The sequence below is a fragment of the Chlamydotis macqueenii genome, chromosome Z (genome assembly GCF_036417535.1).
Source record: "Chlamydotis macqueenii isolate bChlMac1 chromosome Z, bChlMac1.mat, whole genome shotgun sequence".
Lineage (NCBI taxonomy): Eukaryota > Metazoa > Chordata > Aves > Otidiformes > Otididae > Chlamydotis > Chlamydotis macqueenii.
The window spans coordinates 63805744-63828333 of NC_141593.1; the positions used below are offsets into that span (position 1 = coordinate 63805744).

Genomic DNA, 22590 nt, shown 5'->3' on the forward strand with positions numbered 1-22590 from the left:
TGGAGTAATACATGAACATACAGGACTTAATAGGAAAAGGTGATGCTCTTCTCAAGGACCACAGATTGAACTCAGTGAAAAAAAAAAGGAAAACTACACTAATAAGGTTATGTGAAGATTGCACCTGGAAGCAAAAAATAGAGGATGTATTAATCACCTGTAAGTATTAGTTGGTTTTTCTGCAAGTCAGAGGCATCTCCTCAGTTCATGCTCTGACAATAATGTATACTGGCACTCTGTTCTTCACTCAAAGAAAAATACAATAGCTCTTTACAATTTCACTGAATTTTGAAGCACAGAGATTTTCTTGTTTAGAAAAGAAAAAAAAGTATTTTGACTTAAGGCAAGATAGTACTCCAAATCCTTGCTTGTAGTAGAGAGTTCCATTATGCTGGAGCAGAATTCTGTCATTCTCAGTGTTTAAAACACAGGGTATTTTTTTTTTCTTTCACGTCTTGTAATACCTAAGACTTACTGGAAGAAAAACTAAATGAGATGCTACAATAAGTTAGTCAGTATCTGTTAGCACTAATGCAAAGGTAGCAAAATCAACTGTAGTTATAACGAAGGTGTTCACAGCTGGACCAATGTCCCTTTTTCTGGAGAAACAGCACAGATGACACATATAATTTCTCTAATACTGGAAAAATATTCATACATATTAACCCATCTAAGTTACCTTAAAGCTATGCTATCAATAAGTTGAAGATAACAGTTAAGACCTTCATCAGTTCCCAAGTCAGTTTCCTGCTTATAAGGAATAACATTTTTAGGATTAACTTCCGATTTGTTAACTTTGGTGTGCTGGAGAACAACACCAATGAACCAAGCCTCCCGTAGCAGTTCAGGTACATTTACTGTAAGGAATACTTCAAAATGCAATGACAGCTGGAAATATCAGTTAAAAAAAAATAGACAACAGATTTGCCACATGTCTTTTAATTTTATCAATGGCTGGCAAATATATGTGTTGCAGACAATACACAACTGTGTACAGAAAGTGCACAAAGACTTAGTCAAAACCTAGAAAATGCAGGTTCCATTTTTCAACAGCTGTAAATAAGCACCAACAACATAAAGCCTAGTTAAAGTTGCATGACAACGTTTATTACAATTTTTACAACAGAATTTATCACCTGTTGATAGAAACAGTGCCAGCTGTAGCAGTATTAAAAAGGATTAAAAATATGTCAGCAGAGGTGCACAAAGAACTGTTCACCTACTGCTTCTTGTCTTACAGTAACACAGTAAGCCCTACAACATTTTTATAAATTAGAAAAGGAAGAAGTCTTGTGTCATGTGACTGGTGACTCCTGTCAACTTGCTCTGCAACTATCATAAATTTGCTTATTAGCACCATCAGTATAGCAATAGTGAGAGCTAAATCAAAGGAACTCAAGTTAGAGTGCCACTTGATAAACATTTAGCACAATTTTATTGTACTTGACTGAAACCTATGCAAACTCTTTTTAAATAGAAAAGTATGCTTACCTTATTCTGAAAAATATATGGGAAAACATAGTAATGGAACATAAAATCTCAGTGGGCAGAAGGAATTAAACAAATATCTTGACTACATGTCCACTATGCAAAACTAATATTCAGCATTCCACAGTGAATTAAAAGCAGATTGTCTTTTATCAATGAAAACAAACCTATTCTGAAAATGAAAACAGCCACAGGATGTTTTCTTTCAAATATTTCAAAACTTGAATTAATGAAAAGGTAAACACTGTGGTCTGCATATCATGTTCATATTTCATACTGCTAGGCATAGAAAAAATTTTTTTTTTTTAAATTTCTATGTTTAATAACTAACTGTGGAAAAGAAGAAATAACATATTGGAAAATTAACTTTTGTTAAAACACAGAAGGGATGCCTTCTTCAGCTGGGGATATGCTATGGCCAACCAATAGCAATCAAAGCTTTTGACACTGTCCTGCATGACATCCTTCTCTCTAAACTAGAGAGACATGGGTTTGATGGACGGACCACTCGGTGGATAAGGAGTTGGCTGGATGGCCGCACTCAGAGAGTGGTGGTCAACGGCTCAATGTCCATGTGGAGACCAGTCACAAGTGGTGTGCCTCAGGGGTCCATGTCGGGCCCGGCCCTGTTCAACACCTTTGTCGGCGACACGGACAGTGGGACAGAGTGCACCCTCAGCAAGTTCTCCAACGACACCAAGCTGTGTGGTGCCATTGACACGCTGGAAGGGAGGGATGCCATCCAGAGGGACCTTGACAGGCTGGAGAGGTGGGCCCGTGCCAACCTCATGAAGTTCAACCAGGCCAAGTGCAAGGTCCTGCACCTGGGTCATGGCAATCCCAGGCACAAATACAGGCTGGGCGGGGAATGGATTGAGAGCAGCCCTGAGGAGAAGGACTTGGGAGTGCTGGTGGACGGGAAGCTCAACATGAGCCAGCAATGTGCCCTTGTGGCCCAGAAGGCCAACCACATCCTGGGCTGCATCAAGAGGAGCACGGCCAGCAGGTCGAGGGAGGTGATTCTCCCCCTCTACTCTGCCCTGGTGAGACCCCACCTGGAGTACTGTGTCCAGTTCTGGAGCCCCCAACATAAGAAGGACATGGACCAGCTGGAGAGGGTCCAGAGGAGGGCCACGAAGACAATAAGAGGACTGGAGCACCTTTCCTATGAGGACAGGCTGAGAGAGTTGGGGCTGTTCAGCCTGGAGAAGAGGAGGCTCCAGGGAGACCTTATAGCGGTCTTCCAGTACCTCAAGGGGGCCTACAAGAAAGACGGGAAGAGGCTGTTCATTAGGGCCTGTTGTGATAGGACGAGGGGTAATGGTTTTAAAATAGAGGGGGGTAGATTTAGATTGGATATTAGGAAAAAATTTTTTACAATGCGAGTTGTAGAACACTGGAACAGGTTGCCCAGAGAGGTGGTTGATGCCCCGTCCCTGGAAACGTTCAAGGCCAGGCTGGATGAGGCTCTGAGCAACCTGATCTAGTCGGGGATGTTCCTGCTCCTTGCAGGGGGGTTGGACTAGATGACCTTTGAAGGTCTCTTCCAACTCTAACCATTCTATGATTTTACGATTATATGATTGAAGTTATGAAGCAATAGCCACAACTTGGCAATAGTACTGTAATAATTAATTGTACATGTTCTCCTACCGCAGTGAGGTTAAAATTCCTCTATGGGTTTAAAAAAGCATCAGCACCCATCCATAAACTTGATTTAAAACATGAGACCCATTCACTACGAGGTGTGACATTAACAGGCTTTCATATACCTGAAAAAGAGAACTAGCGGCAGAAAGTGACAGTTCTGAAACCCCAAAGAATTTCATGAAAATACTTTTATTATCTGTTTTCAAGGATTACAGCTAAATGAAAGATTATTTTAAGTAAATATGGAAAGCATAGAGTCAGCCATGACTATGAATACATCAATAAAAAGCGACAAAAACCAGTAAGATAAATAATATTCCTTCTGTATTCCTGGCATTAAAATTGTCCTCTTAGAAAATAAAATTCCAATTGTAAACTCCTTCAAAACAATAGCATCAATTATTTAGTTTTGGTGTCCTATACTTCATGCAACCAGCATAAGCCTGATGCATTTGAATTCTCTGCATAAGAATCTCCTACAGAAAGTGACAAAATGTCTTACTGTTTTAATTTAATATTCTTCTTCAAGAATAAAATACCTTTCCACGTGTCCTCACACATCCAGAAACTTCACTTCTGTACCATTTCTAACATGACAGTAACCAGTTTCTGACTAGTTTACCTTCAGACTGGAAAAACTTGGTCAAATATATTCAAAAGAAGAATGCTGTTTTTTAACTCCATGCTAGTGTATCTGTGACTTTTTTCTTGCTCTCTTCTAACATTAAGAGAGGGAAAAGCAGTAAGACACTTCTGTCCAGACACTGCTTCAGAAATACCAAATTCCTATGATATTTTCCTACTAACTTGATTTTGTTCACACGAAGCATGGAAACTCTGCTGCACACTATGCTAATAGCTGAGCTACATCACACATGACTGTGCTTTGCAACAGCATAGTTATATCAGAAACTAACGATGCCATTATAGGAGAAAATGATCCAATTCTACATTAAAACTTAGCCTATGGACTATAAACATTTCAGTTTTCAGTCCTGCTCAGTGGACCACCCACAGGACTTTAGGATAATGTGGAGGAAAGTATACAATTTCATATATTGGTATTTTTGATTCAGAATTGCTTTCTGACATGACTTCTGCCACACATCCCTTAAAATGGTACTTATTTCTGCTCTTCTTCATTCTTCTTTTAGAATTTCACATCTGCTCTTAACAACTGCTTATTTCAACAAGCATCTTCCCACTCATATGTCTTGATTTCATATCTCGCAGATACCACTAGTTAGACAGTTTAATCTACCATCAGTGGCTTCAGGAGAAACACTGCATTTAAATTAATGAGCCAGAGGGGTCTCAAAATCCCGCTTTTATTTCAGGATAATGCTCATCACATTTTGTTGATATATGGAAACTTCTCTCTGCCTCTAAAAGTATTTAGAGCCTTTTTCCAACTGTTGTTGAAAGCTTAGATTATTTACAGTAACTGAACCGTGTATATGTACTATATAAACAAAACAAATCTATTTAGAAAGACTCAAAAAACACCACTATGCTTCCTGGCATTCTATTCCAGTTACTAGGAATTAGCCCACCAACCTAGATGACAAGCCACTTATACTGAACAGCTATACAACTTTCTGTAGATACGTCCCAGTGTATAAATTTCCTTAGAAAAGGAAGTAAGGTCTACAACGAAGACACAATATAACATACAGAACCCACTGTACAAATGCATGTACTCCCACCCACATATGCACCTTTTCCTAAGGAGCACTCACAGAAGCAGGGCAAAGAAAACAAAAACCAATAAGCCTTACCTTTCTGCAGACACTTTCAAAATTAACTTCTGTCCTCAGAGCAAGTCTGGTAACTTCATCTGGCTTTATTTCCTGTGGATGAAAGATATATTTACTCTTCTTATGATCAGACTTTACGAAATCTTTCTAAGGTTCACCTTCCTCATAAACCTTCTAACTTCATGGCATCTCCCCCTGATGTCTTAAAGGAAGAAAATCAGTTTGTTACATAGTGATTTTTTTTTGTGTGTGTTTATGAATATATTACATTTACTCATTTCCAAACACTACTTACACTAATCTGACTGTATCTACTATTACTGAGGGCAAAAGAGATTTTCAAGAGCAAAGGGTGATTTTATTTACAGAAATGTTTAAATTGCTTGTCTTGTTGTGCTACAAATAAACTTCAGAAGGTTTGAAATGCCCCAGTTACCTTAGACTCTGAAGTTACATCAGAACTTACTAATATATATGAACATACAAGTTTAAGACAATGAAAATGAAATTGAGAAGAAAAAAAATTCTCTTTTCTGAAGAGACTGACTACACATGCAGTTTTCATTCCTGGACTTCAGCATTTCCACTGGCAGCTGAAATAGAGGAATGAAAATCCTGGACAAGTAGATTAAAAGTTGATTAAAAGTTGAATATTTTATGAAACAGGCCTCCGTGACAGATTTATCTTTACTTTAAAATACATACTTTATATATATTTTACTACAAAACGTCCTATTAACCTTATCAATTGAATGCACTGAATATTGGCTTTTTCCTCCTAAAGCACTGCATCAAAGAAATCATGTTACATACCAGTTGTTTGCCAGACAGCCATTTTAAAAGTAGTTTAACTACTGTTATGCAAAACTCAAATAATTCCACACATTCATAGTTCTAAAAAATGAAAGTTTTGTACAGACAAACCTAGTTATTCAGATCGCTTTCATCTAGATCTAGTCTGTATCACAATGCTAGTGGCTTCAACACTTGAAGAAAATTGTTTGCTAAATTTTTAAAACTCCAGGAAAGTAGGTAAATATAAAATACAGTAATTCTGCAACACTTGAGGTCAATAAAGAAGAAGAGAACCTAAACTGGAAGTGCCGATGCAAAGTATTACAGTTTGAGAAAATTAGACATGTTCAGGTGCTTGGGCTGTGCCTGCAGTTAATATTGTGCTCAGGTGTGGACAAGAAATTGAAAACTCTTAAAAGTAACCCGTGTAACTATTGGCTCAGAATAATTAACATATTACCAAAAGATTCAAATGTAAATCAAATTATGAGACACACGATAATTCACAAGTGTCTAGAAAAAAGACATACTATATAATAGGGAAAGAGACTTTCAGGTTCAAACAACTAAATTATACTTGTTCCTTTGTCTCTTTTTCACTTAATCATCCTTGATAAGCATTCCAACACTGTCATTTAACATCCTGCTCCACTGTTAAGTTTTTATATTCTATCCTGCTTCTGTCCTCAATTTGGAGGAGTCTGTGCACTTACTTAGATGTAATTTCAGGAAGAACCAAGTAGCTTACTTTCTTACAGAGGGTCATACCTTGCATTTCAAAATCTTATGTCATACTTCCTTCTGTATATTAGATACCTTATGGAGAGTTTGCATCCTACCTAGATCTTTAAGGTGTTGTGTAAATTGCATATGTCTTAAAACTATAAGCAAGCACAAAATAATGTCAATAAAGTAACAGACTGAAATTAAAATAGCAACAAAAAAAAAATCGTTGTGTGAATGTCAAAAGAGCTTCCTCACAATTAGATCTAGAAGTCTGCAAAATCATCTCCCAAAGGTACCAGTGGAAGCCCCATCACTTGAAGGACAGAATCCAGACTGGAAAAACACTGGTGGATGTAGGAAATAATCTTCTACTGGCAGATGGACAACTGGATGACCTAATAAAATCTAGAGATGGAAAAGATCTATGATTCAGTTTTCCATAAGTTTCCAAAGCATTTCACAGATGGTGAAAGTAGGACACGGTGGTTAAGTGACACGCTTACTGTCACATAGTTGGTTGGAGGCTGTAAGTGAAGCTCTGGAACCCAATACTATTAATTAAATCAATTTGTTGCTTTATTTAAAAAAAAAAAAAAAAGATAAATTTGTATGATCTCCATCCCAAATAAAACTGCCTATTTCCTGTCTCTTTAGGATTTAAACACAGCAACATTGTTTAGAGGAGAGGTATATAAACTTCAGCAAACCCTACACTAGAATGTCAAAGGTTTAATTTTTATATGACAATATTGCAGAATTCCCTTAACAATGTAGAATCAGGCATAATAAAGGAGAAAGAATTACAGTCTGGAATGTGAAGTCATGAATGGAGCTTCACTGGAATGCTTAGTATACAAAGTGAGGCAAAGAACCTCCTGTTAAGTCTTAAAACCCCAAATTTATAAAGCATCTCCTTCACTTCTCTTATATTTAAGGCAAAACAAGCATTTTTGACTTAAAGAGTCTTCAGCAGCACCTTGGTTTTGTGAAAGCAGCCACGTAAGTCAAGTTATTGGAACAAATAGGCCTTTCTTCTGTGTCTATTAATAGTCAGCAGTAGACAGGAAAATAGAAAAAGGATAGAGTGATATTTTTTGCAGCACAGCTTTTTCAACTTTGAGATGCACGTAGCTCAAGAACTCCTGACTCACAAAGAGAACCGTTGTATTGAACATCTATTATGAAGTCTTCTTTCACCAATTATGTTAAGGGATGTTATAAATCACTGCCGCCTCCAGCATCTCTGGGACCAGCCCAGGGATTCCTCCTGCTCTGCTGCTGGAGCGCATCCTGGTGCATCCAGAGATCTGGAGGTGTCCACTCCAGGTCCATAGATGTGGCAGTTGCTTTCTCATTGGCAAGTTCAACCAGCTAGCTGCCACAGACAAAGCACTGCCTTTGGCAGCACCCACATGTAACACTCCCAGGACTCACAAACTTAGGTACAGACAGGCAAGACTTCTTCCTCCTTTTCATCTGGTCAGGACTGAAGCTCACTACTGAGAGTATACCCTCTTCTACCCCCTCTACATTCATGAGCACATGCAGATTTGTGGATCCCTGAAACATGAGAACAGCATATCCCTCTGTCCACCTAATACCCCTCTACCTGGGTTCAGAGCCCTTTTATCCATCTCACAGCGCTCCTAGTTGCGGGCTGGCAGTAAGTTACTAGCAGGCAGATGCATGCACTCACAGTCTTGTCTGACAGGTACCCCTGTCTTATAGGTACCCCAGGCTCACAGGTCCCTCCAGAGCATCAGCACAGGCCCTCTAACCACCTAATATTGCTGCCCAGATGCAGTGCCTCCCAGTCACTGCTAGTCCAACTTGAAGTTTGCCAGTGAATTACACACGCCAAAGAGACATACACATGGTGTCACACCACCAGGTATTGTGAAAATACAGACACTTTACTCACCCCCGTCAGCAGCAGGCACCAGGCACACAGGCTGCGACCTGTGGTCCCAGTCCAAATGCTGTGCTGAGAGCCTCACTTGCTTCACTCACCTGTCTCACCTGTAGCTGCACCCAGGACACATGCTGTTCTTGTCCGCCCAGTTGGGACATGTGCTGCTCCTGTCCCTGCAGCTGGAGCTTAGACCATCATGTGCCCCTGCTGCTGACACAACACAGGCTGAGGGCACCTACACCCTTGGTCTGACTCCAGTTGCTGCCCCATATCCACTCATGTCTGTTCTTCCAGCAGCTGGCATCTCCTTTACATGGAGAGTTAAGAAAAGATTTATAAAAGGATGACAGACTGTGGTGATCAGACACAGGGCTTGACCAGGTATGTGTACTGACTGGCACTGGTTGGGACTGGCCTCTCCAATACCACCTCCCACCTAAGCCCCTTAAACATTTTTTAGTAAGTTTCACATAGTCCACAGGTTCCCCCATATCCCCAAATTCTCATGTTTTTCTTTTCTGCTCTTCTATCAGTTACAAAGTCCAGGCTGGCCTTCCCCAAAGCAGTACCAGTAGTTTCTCAATGGCCTGTTACTTAGCGATTGGAGACATTTTGTCTTGGTCACTGTCTCTGTTATCTCTGCCCACCAGCTCTCTTCCTCTCTGGTTTTGTTCACTCCTTCCCCCTTCACTTATTATCCCCTTAGTACTGAAAAGGCCCACAACTGGAGGCTCATAATGAAGAATGCTCTTCACCACCTTCCATATGCCCTCTCAGATTACAGCTGCTTTCTGAAAACATAATAATACTTGGTATCATAACATAAGTTTCCAAGACTAATGAGGTGTTATATTCCAAGTGAAGATGGAACACAAAAGTTAGGAGGGAACCAGTTAAGTATGCTACTTTATGAAGTATCTGGTCTACAACAATCCCAGACTACATAAATACAGACAAAGCCCCCTTACCAACCAACACACACACTCCCCTTCCCTCCTTGAAAATTATTTCTAACATTGTAAACAACCTCCAACTACCTACAAAAAAAAAACCTTAAAAATAAGGTGTTGAAATACTGACTGCCTCTTGAGGGATGATGAAAAACAACTGCTAGGAACAACAGACCCTTCTTCCCTGCATGCTGACCACATTTTCTCTTCTGGGAAAGAGACTACAACTACAACAAGAGCTACTAACCTTCATATATGCTGCCAGCACTGATGGCATCCATGCCCTAGCTGGCAAATGCTGGCACACTGATGTATAATGGGTAGTAAGCAACAAGGGGAACACATAGGTTTTTTTTTAATTACAGACTGCAACCCTATCTCAACTCCTTTCATGAAACCCTTCAAGAGACAGGGACTTGAGCAAGGAAGACTCTCTGCAGGCTGATGTACATGACACAAAGCACTACGGTGAAGCTCTCTTTGTCCCGCTGCCTGAGCTAAGCCAACAACTGCCACAGGAGCAACCAAGATGAGACTGGAAGGACAAGACGAAGGTGACAGAGTGGCAGCAGCAGGATCATCCTTACTCTCAGAGCTGAGATTTGCACAATTTTCCAACAATTTTCACAGTGTGGGGATTGAAGTTCCTTCAGGCGTTCGCTGCTCAAGCAGCTGCTCTGCGCTGTGGCGGGGGGACGTCAGGCAAACCGACCTGTCAGCCAGTTGGACCTTGTCATGGCTACAGGCAGATGAACAGGCCCTGGCCTGAGATTACGCTGAATAAACAGGATGTGAAAAACTACTGGACATGACATAAGAAAACTGCTGGATGTGACAGATAATGCGAGAAGCTGACAGAGTGGCTGGATTTTACAGATCATTAAGGGAGAGTTAAGTGAAAAACAGACAAGCTCCATGGAAAGGTGAAGAGGAGTACAGGGCAGCTTTGGGGGTGGGGGGGGGACGTTGCAAGGCTGATGGTACTGACTGTATGGTAATAGCACAAAGCCAAGACTGCCTACAAAGTGGCATTGAAATACCGAATTTGGGGAAAAAGTAACTATGGGTGGGCAAAGACCGGCCTTGGCTAGGAAAAGGGAGTGCTGGGGCGCAGGAAGGGATACGGCAGTGTGCAGCGGCGGTAGCTGCTGTGCAGCCACGCAGCTCTGCTGAAGCGAGTCCCGGTACCAGAGGCAGAGAGCCCACTCCACTACTTAAAAAAATTTCAAACAGCAAAGTTTCATTTCTCTGTTTTTTAAATTATGAACTTACTTAAATAAACCATAACTGTCTCACACAGAAAGGTAAGGCTATATTAAACAGAAGTATGTCAAGCATAAATGGCATCTGAAAATGAGATTTCACGCCAGCCTTGATTGTGGTTGCTCAGACAACACTTCATCCAAACAATACCGAGGAAAATACAGTTTCTAACTTAACAGGCACGGAAATACAATTTATTGAATAGTCTTTGGAAGATAGGAAAGACACAAAAAAAACCCTGTCAGATGAGGCTTCAACACATCTCAGAAACGCATGATTATTCACATAAAATGTATTCCCTGCTACGCTGTCTAAGGCAGTTTTAGATGACTCAGGAAAAAAAAAGTTTGCCAGCAGTAGCCTGTGGAAGCAATTCAGGAGTCCTCACACTTAAAAACTACCCTATTTCAATTTTGTTTTGACTAGTATTTTCCTTTTATCTTTGCCAGACAATTAATTCATTTTCCTCATTATTTTTTCATATTTTCTTAGCTGTAAAAGTGTTAAACCTTTTCTTATCTCCATATATACACCATCTTCTTAAGATGATTTTTGTCTTAAAATGGAGGAATTTCTATGAAAAATAAGTAACAGAATCAGGGTATATACAAATAGATAATAGAACACCCATACCAAAATTCAAATATTTCTGGTGAAATCTCAGCTATAGTTTGTTACCTATTACTGCACTTGCATCTTTTAAAACATTATCATAATTTTTACCCTTGAACAGTGTTTGAGTCTACTTCCTCACAAAGTTCCTTATATTTTTCCACAGCATTAGGTCTCATTTTGCTGTTTCCTGTAATTTTTCTAGGCTCCTTAGTGAGGAAAAAGGGACAGGAAAAAACCCCAAGCCTCATTTCAGAACAGATATTCAGCTTTTTATTCCCTATAATTTAATAACTGCATGGCTTCCTGTGATAACCAATTTGTTCCCCGAAACCTGCAGAAGTTCAGTATTTTAGTCATTCAGAGTGGAAGTAGTCTAATTAGTTAGTCTACTTTTAAGTAGCTGGCTGCCTTCCTGCCAGTATTTACCAAGTCACCTTTCAAGCCCCCTTTTGAGTAATTAAATGTCCTGAACTTATCTACCACAGAAGAAAATCTGTTCATACATAACCTCTGTAAGTCTTTTCTGCATTTGCTCTCATTTTTTAACTACAATTTCTAAAACAGGAATAAAATGGGATGTAGTATCTGTCTTGGTAATACCGTACAGAAGAGAACTTTCATTCTAGACAAAGAGCCTGTAGCCTTCCTTACTCCTGGAAATTTAATCTTCCACTTGGCTTTACTTTTTTCCTCTATGGAATCCAGGCAATCCAGGTCACTCTTGTCTTTATCCGTCACCTTTAAATTAAACAAAAACCTTCCAAAGAGGTCTACTGATTTGTCTCAAATTTCCCTAACTGTAATGTGGTGCTAGGTGGACACACAACATTCTATATGCTAGTCGTTTGTGACTGCACCTTCTGCAGTAAAGCTTTTGACACCTAAAGACTCAGACTTTTATTTTAATAATTTCCTGATTTGTTGACTATGATAAGTAATCCTGAAAACCCATTTATCTCCTCTGACTGAACGACAACATGAGAATGTCCAAATGATGCAATCGTACCGTGTACTCTTCTTGGTGCTAAGAAATAGGTTGGATAATCACCAAAATGTGTATTTCAATTTAAAAAGACCTTCCATTGCCTCCTGTTGCAGCTTACCACAAACAGACACTTTACATAATGCTTCACATCCATGGATGTGAAAGTACTATGGCACAGTTACCAAGAGTTTCAAATTACTGCTGAGGAGGACTGAGTTTTTCAACACACAGGTGAGAATCCAGTGAGAGCTGATAACAGTCTGATTAGAGGTAGATTGATTCACAAAGAGTTTAGGATGCTGCTGTTAGGGCCATCTCTGTCACAGGTGTAAATTTGATTGATACCCAGAAAATTAAGAAGGTATACAACTTCTCAAATCATGAGACAAGTAAGTACCAGCTATCGCTATGCTAAGAGCTTTCCTGACTTTTTTTTTTTTTTTTCCAACAGTCATTTGGAAAAAACCTGCAGCCACCAATCCCAGAAGTGTCAGCTCACCCGCTGGCCCATGCAGCTGAAATGAAGATTCTTTCTTGGGGTTCTTGGGTGATTCATGCTTGTGGTTCAGGGCAGAGGATGTGCTGGGATGCTTCAGCACTTCAGCTCCCCCAGTTTACAGAATCCCCAGGCTGACCTGTCGTTCTTCCTGGCAAGGTGACACTCGGGATCTTCAACGTTTGTGTATATCTATGCCACAGCCTGCACCCTTCAGACAGACAAAGTGAGGAAGTCTATTTAGGAGCTATTGTCTTGGTTTCTTTCATGACTCACTGGCATAAATCCTCACTTTTTAAATTACAGATGGACACAAAGTGTAAGTGGTGCAAACATGCAAAGCTTATAAAAATACACAGTGCTCTACTGCGTGCTAACAAAGACCATAAGAGACAAAAAATTACCACTGTGGTGTGAATATCTTCAGGAAGATTGATCCCCAGTCTTTTCATCCAGTACAATGTAAATACACTGACAAAGTAAATACTGTGTGTTGAGGCATAACTGCATTTAAAATTAATATAAACAAATCTGCATATTACTAATGAAAATGACATGTCACATTAAAATGAGGGTAGGGGTGTCTTTCCAGTTAGCAATGTTCTCCATGTTGAGGGAACTTCTCACTATTAAACTGTTTTCATACTAATAGTCTTAGAAATACTTACTAATATTGTTTGAATAAATATTATTTGAGAAGTTTGAATATTTTCAGGAATGACACCTTCTTCGAATAAAGTTTTGCTAGCTTATAGTCAATGTAGTAAGTCTGATAGAAGTTCAAAGTACGTAGGTGTACAGATTTAGCTTTCCATAGAAGTCAAGTTTTACTGTAAATATCTGTGTCATAAAGAACAGACAACTACAGGAAAGCAAAACCACAACAAAAAAAGATTCCATAGATCTTTTTTTGTTCCACCAGTCTGGCCAACAAAGCTTTTCCCGGCAACCTGACTGGATGACTTGATTCTATATCATCACATACTGAAACTAGAGGTTTTATCCAGTAGAAATGAATATATTTTCTCTCTAATTGCAGACAAATTAAGTGAATTATAATTCAAATACTTTCTCCTGTGTCATTAGGGTTTAAGATTATTATTATATCCCATAGTAATTATAGTATTTTTCACTTATCAAATATCTAGATTCTGTATTACAAAGAGGAAGGAAAGCATAAAAAGAAAGGGTTCTACAATTGCTGATTTTCCTAAGCTATACACTAAAGAAAATCTCATGTATCTTTTAATGACTCTGCATGTTTCATTGATTACTTTACATTTTCAAAAGCTTTATAGAATGTTGGCTTAACTTGCATTTTATTTTAATATATGAGTTCTCAAAATAAAAAAAATCCACATTAATTTTTAGCCTTATTGGAATAACAACAACTTAGGCAAGGATACTACACAACAGATTAAGAAAAAATAGTAAAACTTAATTCTCCTTTTAAAATAACAAACCCAAAGAACTCACTAGAGGAAATTATCAGAACAGAACTTCCCAAAAAATCAAAAGCTGTACCACCATCTCACTTGAGATGAATATGTGGCATTTGATTTTTATGGGAATTAACTATTACCAACCTGTTAAAAGAAAAAAAAAAAGGCACTCCAAAATTACAGTTAATAATTGGGAATGCAAGAATATATTTCAAGTGGAACTTGTCTAGCAATTGTTCTTTTTGTAAACTATGCTGGTGTCAGGTTTTTGCTGGCACCAATCTTAAACATTACTAAATGTCTACAGTATTGCTGTCTCAGTTTAGATCCAAGTGAAATTCAATGTCAACCTGTGACTTTTAATCTACTAAGTTTCACACTACAAAATTTTACAGTTTTCTGGTTTTGATTGTTCTCTGAAAAACTAAAGTTACAAAAATACTTATCAAACAAAACTACACAATATTCCTATAAACATAGTTTTGTCCAAATAGTTACCCTTCCTAGCTAAATATCCTTATTCTGCTATGCTGTAAAAGCTCTCTTAAAAGCAGAGCATGCAGCTGAGGCAAAGACTACTTATTCATGCAGTTTAATAACAAAATTAAATGAAAAAACAACTCCCTAAAACAAGAATTAACATGGCTAGTTTGTTTAAGCTGTTGTAAAGTACCCAAACTTTATTTGGCAACTATAGGCTGCTCTTTTCTGCCACGTTTATAAACTAATTCAATATTTCAAGAGGTATGCAAGTCAAATGCCAGCAATTACATCAGTCTACCGAGATGAACACTGTGAACTTGGCGTTTTACTTAGTCAATTAGATCAAATGAATTGTTTAATTTTGGAGGTTCCCATCTGATTCAGTAGCCACATTCAGGGAGCAACAATCACTGTTTTTTACCACAGGATACCAAAAAAAGCTAGCAAGTCTATAATCTTGTGACAATTTCAGAAGTGGAAGGTACTCTGAAAGTAAACTACAATTACCAGCATTCAAAAGAAAAGTTACTAAAAAGAAAAAAACAAGCTAACTGGATTATTCACTATAGTAAGCATGATGATGCCAAAATTATGATTATTTGAGTATTCTTTTTTTTTCTTCAAACGTCTTTTAGTTCTAAAAGTCAGTTCTCACTCGGACTGGTACAATCTGCAATTTCACTCTATACTGGCAATTTGTTCCACACTGGTATTCTAATATTAAAATAATAATCTCATGCAATTTCAGGGTTAACAAATTTCCAAGCAGTCCTGTGTTGGCTGGAACTATCTTCGGTTTTGAATTACTATCCCTGGTATTCACAACCGTTGCCAGTATCGCTGGTTGCCAGATGAACTTTTTTTTGGTAAAAATTAAAGAAAAACAGCATTACCTGCCAGAAGGGGACGCTATGCACAACTAGCAGAAAGCTGTCTCTTTTCTTCGTTTAGCTTCTTTTCTCCCAGCAGGAGCTTGAGCCAGCAAGACTGCCACCAAAGCAGCCAGGAATAGGAATTGCTATATTCTCACAACGTTCCCAATGAAGACAGTGACAGACAAATGCTGGCAATCCACCTAATAATCCTCACTCGCTAGATTCTGGTTTGAAATAGATACGGAAACACAAATGAATAAAGAAGACAGAAGAACCTAGAGAGATGCAGAAAGAGTTAGAAGACTGAATATGCAGAGGCATACACATACTGTCAATTTGTTGCTTGCAGGGCACGAAAGAGTTCAAAGACTAGACACAATGGAGAAAGCAACAGTTTCTTTTTTCCATTCTCTTTCCCAGTACGCACTTTCTCCAGGAAAAGCACTCCTCTTCCAGTCTTTCCTGAAGGTGCCATAGGAAAGAAAATAAATTATTTTTTGTTCTTTCCTAGAGATCTTGAAACTTACGCAAGACAAACCTATCTCATTTGCCCAAGGTGAGGGGTACAGGTGGAAAGAAGAGATCTGGCAACAAAATATGAAATACACAATTTTTTTTTTAAGTACCTACAGGTTTCCAAATCAGTTGCTAAAAGCTCCTGAACAAAATATCGGTATACAAAGTGCAAAAGAACTATCCAGGACAAATATGTGAATTGTGTAAACCTCCAACATCAGTAGTTCACCTTATATCCTGGGAAATTCTATCCCAGTTCTGTTACGACTTCTGTGGATGTCATGCCATATCTCTAAGCATCCTGGCATGTTTCATTACACTTTCACTAGTTTTAGTTTTGTTTTTTTTTTTTTTCCCTTAAGTACACTAAGAAGACTTATGCAGAATATGGTAAAACAATCAATATAAATAGGAACAGACTGTCTTCTATCTGAAGACTCCAAATAGCAGTATAGCATCTTCACACAGATATCTGTGGTAACTCCAATATCCAACTTCTCACTGGTAATGGACAATTTCGATAAAGTGAAAATGAACCACTGGAAGTGTAACTCTCACCACCACCACATGCATATACTTTGCATTTATCACTATTGAACTTCTTTAGTTATTTTATTGCCTAGTTAGTCAGTTTGTAACATTACTCTGCATATCTTAGTGTTAGTGTCTTCACAATCCTGAAATTTTGGATTACCAAGCTCCGTCATTCATTCTCTTTTTCTGAATCATTTCCAGCACTGATCCCCACAGAACTCCACAGTTAGCTTTCCAACACTACGAAAGCTAACCATCTATTCCTCTCTTCTACTTACTATCTTTAACTCTGCAATTAAAAGAAGAAAATTCCTATCCCTGAACAGCTATTTTTTTTTTTGTTAAGAAAAACCTACTAGAGGCTTTGATGAAAGCTGGACCATGGCTTTTTGGAAATTTAAAACAATACACAGTCAGCAACATCCACTGTATGTATTTATTCCTTCAAAGAACTCCTGCCGATTTGCAAGGCATGACTTTCTTCTCCTAAAGGTACAATTACTCTGCCTCATCCTATTCATCCATATGTTCATTAAATCCATTCTTTAATAAAAGGGCCAATAAGTCTGTCCAGCACTGAAGTCATATTTACATTAGTATTACATTTCCAGAACAGGCTTATTTTTTTTTTGTAACCAGGTGGCAACCATGGGGGAAATAAGATTTTACACACAAAAGCATCAACTGGAATAAGGAGCCACAGCAGCTGCAGTTACCACTCTGAATTAATTAGTTTCCAGGTGACTGTAAAGACATTTACAGGACGCCTCCAATCTCTTTTTTTTTTCTGCCCGCTTCAACTCCTCCAATTAGAAGGAATAAAACCTTTACTACCTTATTCAAGAATAATTTCTTTTATAGCTGTGAAGAATAGAAGATCCAATTTCTGTTGGGACACTTATTCAGAAGAAAGAATTCCCAAAAGAACAGCTGATTAAGGATATTGAGACAGTTTAATATTGATCCACTGTACTAAACAGACTCACTATTTACTGGAGATGCTCTTCTTTGCTTCTCCAGAATAAATTAAGTACAAAGAACAGCTAGTATACAGTAAGAAATTAACTAGAACTGTCACAGAGATCTCACGAGGCCCATCTTATTTGGCAACTATTAGTACACCTCAGCAATGGATGACGAAAATGTCAAGAAAAGGTATGCAGCGCTTACAGAAATATTCTGTCTCAGGTTCAGATGAATTATGGAGAAGGTTAACAAAGAGGCCCCATGTTGGTGAACTAAAGTGAAATAATACATGCTGGGATGATGAAAGAAATCAACAACACCACCACCAAAAAATCTGTTTGGAATATACATAAATATTTTCAAAATGAGCACAGAAACATGCTGACACTTCTGTCATTATTTTGAATAATAATAACAATAAGTGTTTTGGTTTGCTGTCATTGCTCAATTTTCAAATAAATTAAGGCATATGGATTGTATTAATTTGTTTTTCGTACTACTGCAAAGGTTGCCTCTTTATTAAAATAAACAATAAAAATGCTTATGCAGAATTCAGAAAGGAGATGAAGTCTCATCTGCAAGCCATATTTTTTAAAAAGTGAAAATAGCTTATTGTACATCCTTACAAAAAAAAAAAAAGATAGTAAAATTCTTATGCAAGACTCAAGGAAAAAGCTTCATCTGCAAGCCATATTTTCAAGATAGTTGACAACCTTTACTTAGGACCTGCTTTAATATTTTCCTGAAGTTGTCTCAAATCCAAAAAAAAAGCTGCCTTTGTGATCTGTTTTTACTTTGTAACTAAGAATCTAATATATAAGAAAAAAAAGCACATCATAACTGCTTCTATTTAAGTATCTCGTCAATAAAGTTTTGAAAATGAAGCTGGTGACATGTTTACTGACTTATATTCAGGAAATGCAGCCCATCTTTTTTTATGCAATTCAAAGCAGTATTTGGTGTAAAAAAAAAAATAAATCATTATTTCTGTTCTAATAATGAAATAGAACAGTAGGAATGGCTGTCAGTTGTCTTCTCACTCCAGATTAAAATTGTAAAGTACAAGATTTGCCTCCCATTTTTTTCCTCAGTTTTCCTGACAATTCTAAGTACTCTTCTATGTCTGGTATCTAGAAAAAAAAAGTATCACAATCTACAGTTTTCTTATGCTGAGATTATTAAGCTTGCCCAGTGAAGATATTTTGACTACATGAGACTCTGTAATCTCCTGACAAGACGTTCCTCCCTTATTCTTATTAATTAAGACCATCAAGAGCCAAGCCTCAGATCTTATAAACATGGAGAAAGGCATCCCAACAGACGTTCACTCAGCTTATCACTTCTCCTGTATACTCTTACTTCAGCTATGAAGACCGAAACATTGGTGTTTTGATAAAAAAAGTTGTCATCATTAGCTTTTAAGAATAAGCGCATGTACGTATTGGTAAGACAGGTGTAAGTGAAATTTCTGTGAAGTAAAGTCCATTCGGAGGCAACATTCTTACTGTTTCGACTGGAAAGCAATCACAAACACCAGTATTTGCTCCAGGAACAATTTATGTTTGTTGAGACCCACTTACTTCTCTCTGGAAATGTAACATTGTCTTTGCTGATTATTTCAAAAACAGTGTACAGTCTTTAATTTTGGAAACAGAAGAAAATAATTTTTTTCAAGTAAGAATTTGTTCAGCAATAAAAAAGCATAATACTTCTGAACCAAAATGCTCATGTATTACTAAGGAATTATCTCCTACAAGGATATCACAGAAGAGGAATTCTGTGGGACTTCATGATTAGAAAAAAGTAAAAGGCACCAGTGAACACATCCAGCTGCCTGTCATGACAGTCTGATAGACCAGCTGGAGAGAGACAGCATAGTGTGAAAGTGAAAGATACAAACCCTGACCTTGAAGTTACAGCAAAGCCTTTTGACCTCTCTAATCCAATGCCCAAGAGGTTTTAATATTCAGATGGAAAGGATCATAAAACATTATGCTGCAGCCAATTAAATACAGAAATACATTATGTTTTCTTCCCCACCTCCAGTCATGAGACATTGATTATCACACAAATATCTTCGCCATTTTTTCTTGAAAATGTACTAAGTGCCACTTATTTACATTTTCTCTGAAACAGGTCTATTTACTAGTAGTACCAGTCAATGATACAAACTAGCACACAATAGAATATTCATAAATCTATCAATTAAAGCAGTACTAAATTCCACTGTCCAGACAAGCAGAGGTACAGTACTACTCCGCACAGGATATTCTCAAGCACTCGATCTAGCAGCCTATATTCAATACTGCTTGTGATGCTCTTCCACACACTCTTTGGAAGGTAAATCTCCAGTATAGCACAGTTACTTAGCTATATCAAAACCCAGGCATGCAATGCTATTAACTTATACCCGAAGCTACTTCTTAAAGAGGAAAAATAACAACTGACTAAATGACATAGGTTTCACTCTTAACTAAAACTAAAATATTTTACTGTACATCTACAGTTTTACTGTTCCTAACTTTAAAATCTCTCCTCCTTATGACTGTGTAAACACAGACTGTATGTTATGTAGGCTGGAAGAGACCTCTAGATCTAGTGTAACCTCCTGCGCAAAGCAGCTCGAGACAGAGAAGGCTGTTCAGGGCCCTTGAGTTTTGAACATCTGTCTCCGAGGACTGAGATCCCACACCCTCTCTTTGCTCCCTGTTTCAGCATTTTATCACCTCAATGGTTAATTCCAGGATGCAACATATTCCTATTGGTCACCATCCTCCCACTGGACACCTCTGAAGAAAAAATGGCTCCACCTTCCTAGGCCATGCTGGGCAGCTACAGACAGTAACAAGGTTTGACCTTAGCCTTTTTTCATTAAGGGTGAACACAGTTCTCTTACCTTGTACATCATATGCTCCAGCCCCTAACCAGCTTGGTAGCCCTCTGCTGGAGTTGCTCTGGTGTGTCCATGTCTCTCCTGTACTGGAAAGCCCAGAACTGGACACAGCACTCTAGCTGCAGTACTCCCACAACCAAAAGGAGGGGAAGGACCACAGTCCTGGACCTGCCAGCTACACTAATGTAGCCTACAATGCAGTTGGTGTTCCTTTCCACAGCGGCACTTTTTTGTCTGACGTTCAACTTCTCGTCCACCAGGACAATCAGGCCCTCTTCCACAATGCTGCTTTCTGGTCAAATGGTCCCCAGCTAGGACTGTTGCAAGGAGCTATTCCATCCCAGATACAAGACTATGTGTTTGCTTTTCTTGAACTACATGTAGTTCCCCTCAGATAATTTTTCTACCCTGTACAAATCCTTCTGAACAGGAGTCCAGCCCTCAGGCATACTATCCACATCCCCCCATTTGGTATTATCCATAAACCTGAAGAGAAGGTACCTTGTATCCTCATTTATGGCACTACTGACACACTAAACAGTACTGCTACTAACTAGTACTGACCCCTAAGTGACACTACTTGTAACCAGCAACCAGTTGGATGCTCTACCACTGACTATAACCCTTTGAATCTGACAGATCTGACAGCTTTTAACTCACTGTTATTGCCCAGCTGTTCACTTTGTCTCTCTCTACAGAACCACTGAATTGTAGAGCTTAGAAAAGAACTTCTGGAGTACCACTCTAGCTAGAGTTTGGATCTCCAGTCCAAGCCCCCTGCTCAAGAAAGTCAATGAGAAAACATTCCTCAGAGCAATGTCCAGAAAGTTTTTCAGTATTTACAAGGATGTAGACTTTATAAACTCTGTGGGCAACCTGTTCTAGTGACTAATCACTCCTACAGTGATAATGTTAAACACAGTTTGTTCTATTTATTTGAACCCATTGCCTCTTGTCCTATCAGTGGGCACCACTACTTCCATCAGGTATTTATATGCATTGATAAGAGTCCCCTGAGCCTTCTCAAGGCTGAACAGTCCCAGCTCTCTCACCTGCTCCTTCATGCTCTACCCCCACAGTCATCCTCATGACCTTTCCCTTACTTGATTCAGGATGTCCACATCTTTCTTGCACTAGGGAGCCTAGAACTGCACTGAGCATTTCAGATGTTTCTCACCAGGTCTGAGTAGAGGGGAAGGATCATCACCCTCAACCTACTGGCAACACCTTTCCTGATGTAACAGGAGACTGCTGGCCACCTTTGCCACGAGAGCACATTGCTTGCTTGGTTGGGGTCAGCTAGTGTCCACCAGGACACCAAGGGCCTCTCGTGCAAAGTTGCTTTCCAGCCTGTCAGCCACCAGCACAGATCAGTGCAAGGGCTAACTGCTACCCAGGGGCAGGACTTGACATTTTGCTTTGCTAAACTTCATGAGCTTTCCCCTCTGTCCATTTCTGCAGCCTCTCCACATCCCTCAGAGTGGCAGTATAACCATTAATGTACTCCTCCCAATTTTTCACCTACGCTCTGTCTATCCTTACTGAAGACATTAAATACTACTCACCTCAGTATTGAACTCTGCAATGTACCACCAGTTACTGGCCTCCACTTAGGTGGTCTTCCTGCTGCTATCAAAACCCTTTTTGCTCAGCAGTTCAGCCAGTTGTTGACCCACTTCACTGATCCCTTAACCTAGACCCTACTACTTCAGTTTGTCTGTGAGGATGTTACGGGATATGGCATTGAAAGCCGAAAGCTTTACTGAAGTAGAGACAAACAGCCACTGTTGAGCTCACTCACCACCCTAGTCACCTCACCACAGCAGGCTATGAGGTTACTCAAACATGATTTCCCCATTGTAAATCTATGCTGACTACGCTCAACCAGCTGTTTGTTCTTTCTATTTTTCTAAATGGTTTTCAGTATTACTTGCTCCATTCATCACCTCAGCAAATGAGGAGAGGCTACTTGGCCTTTAGTACCCCTGCTTTTCCATCTTGCCTTTCACGAAGATGGGAGTGACATTTGCTTCTTCCCAGCTGTCAGGAACCTTCCCTCGCCCCTCTCCAAGTTGGTCTTTCCAGGACTTTTGAAAAATGACTGAGACTGGTGATAATAGACAGCTTCCTCATCAACTACAGGTGCATTCCAACAGGTCCCATTGACTTGTGTACGTCCACCTTGTTTAAATGTTCCTTAACCTGATCTTCCTCCACCAAGGGTAAGGCTTCCTTGGTCTGGAC

The 22590-nt window shown here is 39.0% G+C and overlaps 1 protein-coding gene across 3 annotated transcripts in view; it reads right to left on the minus strand.

The window, feature by feature from the left end:
* The window catches only part of SRFBP1 (serum response factor binding protein 1), an 81002-nt gene that overhangs the window by 22029 nt on the left and 36383 nt on the right, over positions 1-22590 (minus strand). For all 3 annotated transcript variants that reach the window (XM_086770865.1, XM_086770864.1, XM_086770866.1), the window contains one exon: positions 4917-4988. In XM_086770865.1, coding sequence (XP_086626991.1) covers positions 4917-4988 — 72 coding nt within the window. The remainder of the gene's footprint in view (positions 1-4916; positions 4989-22590) is intronic.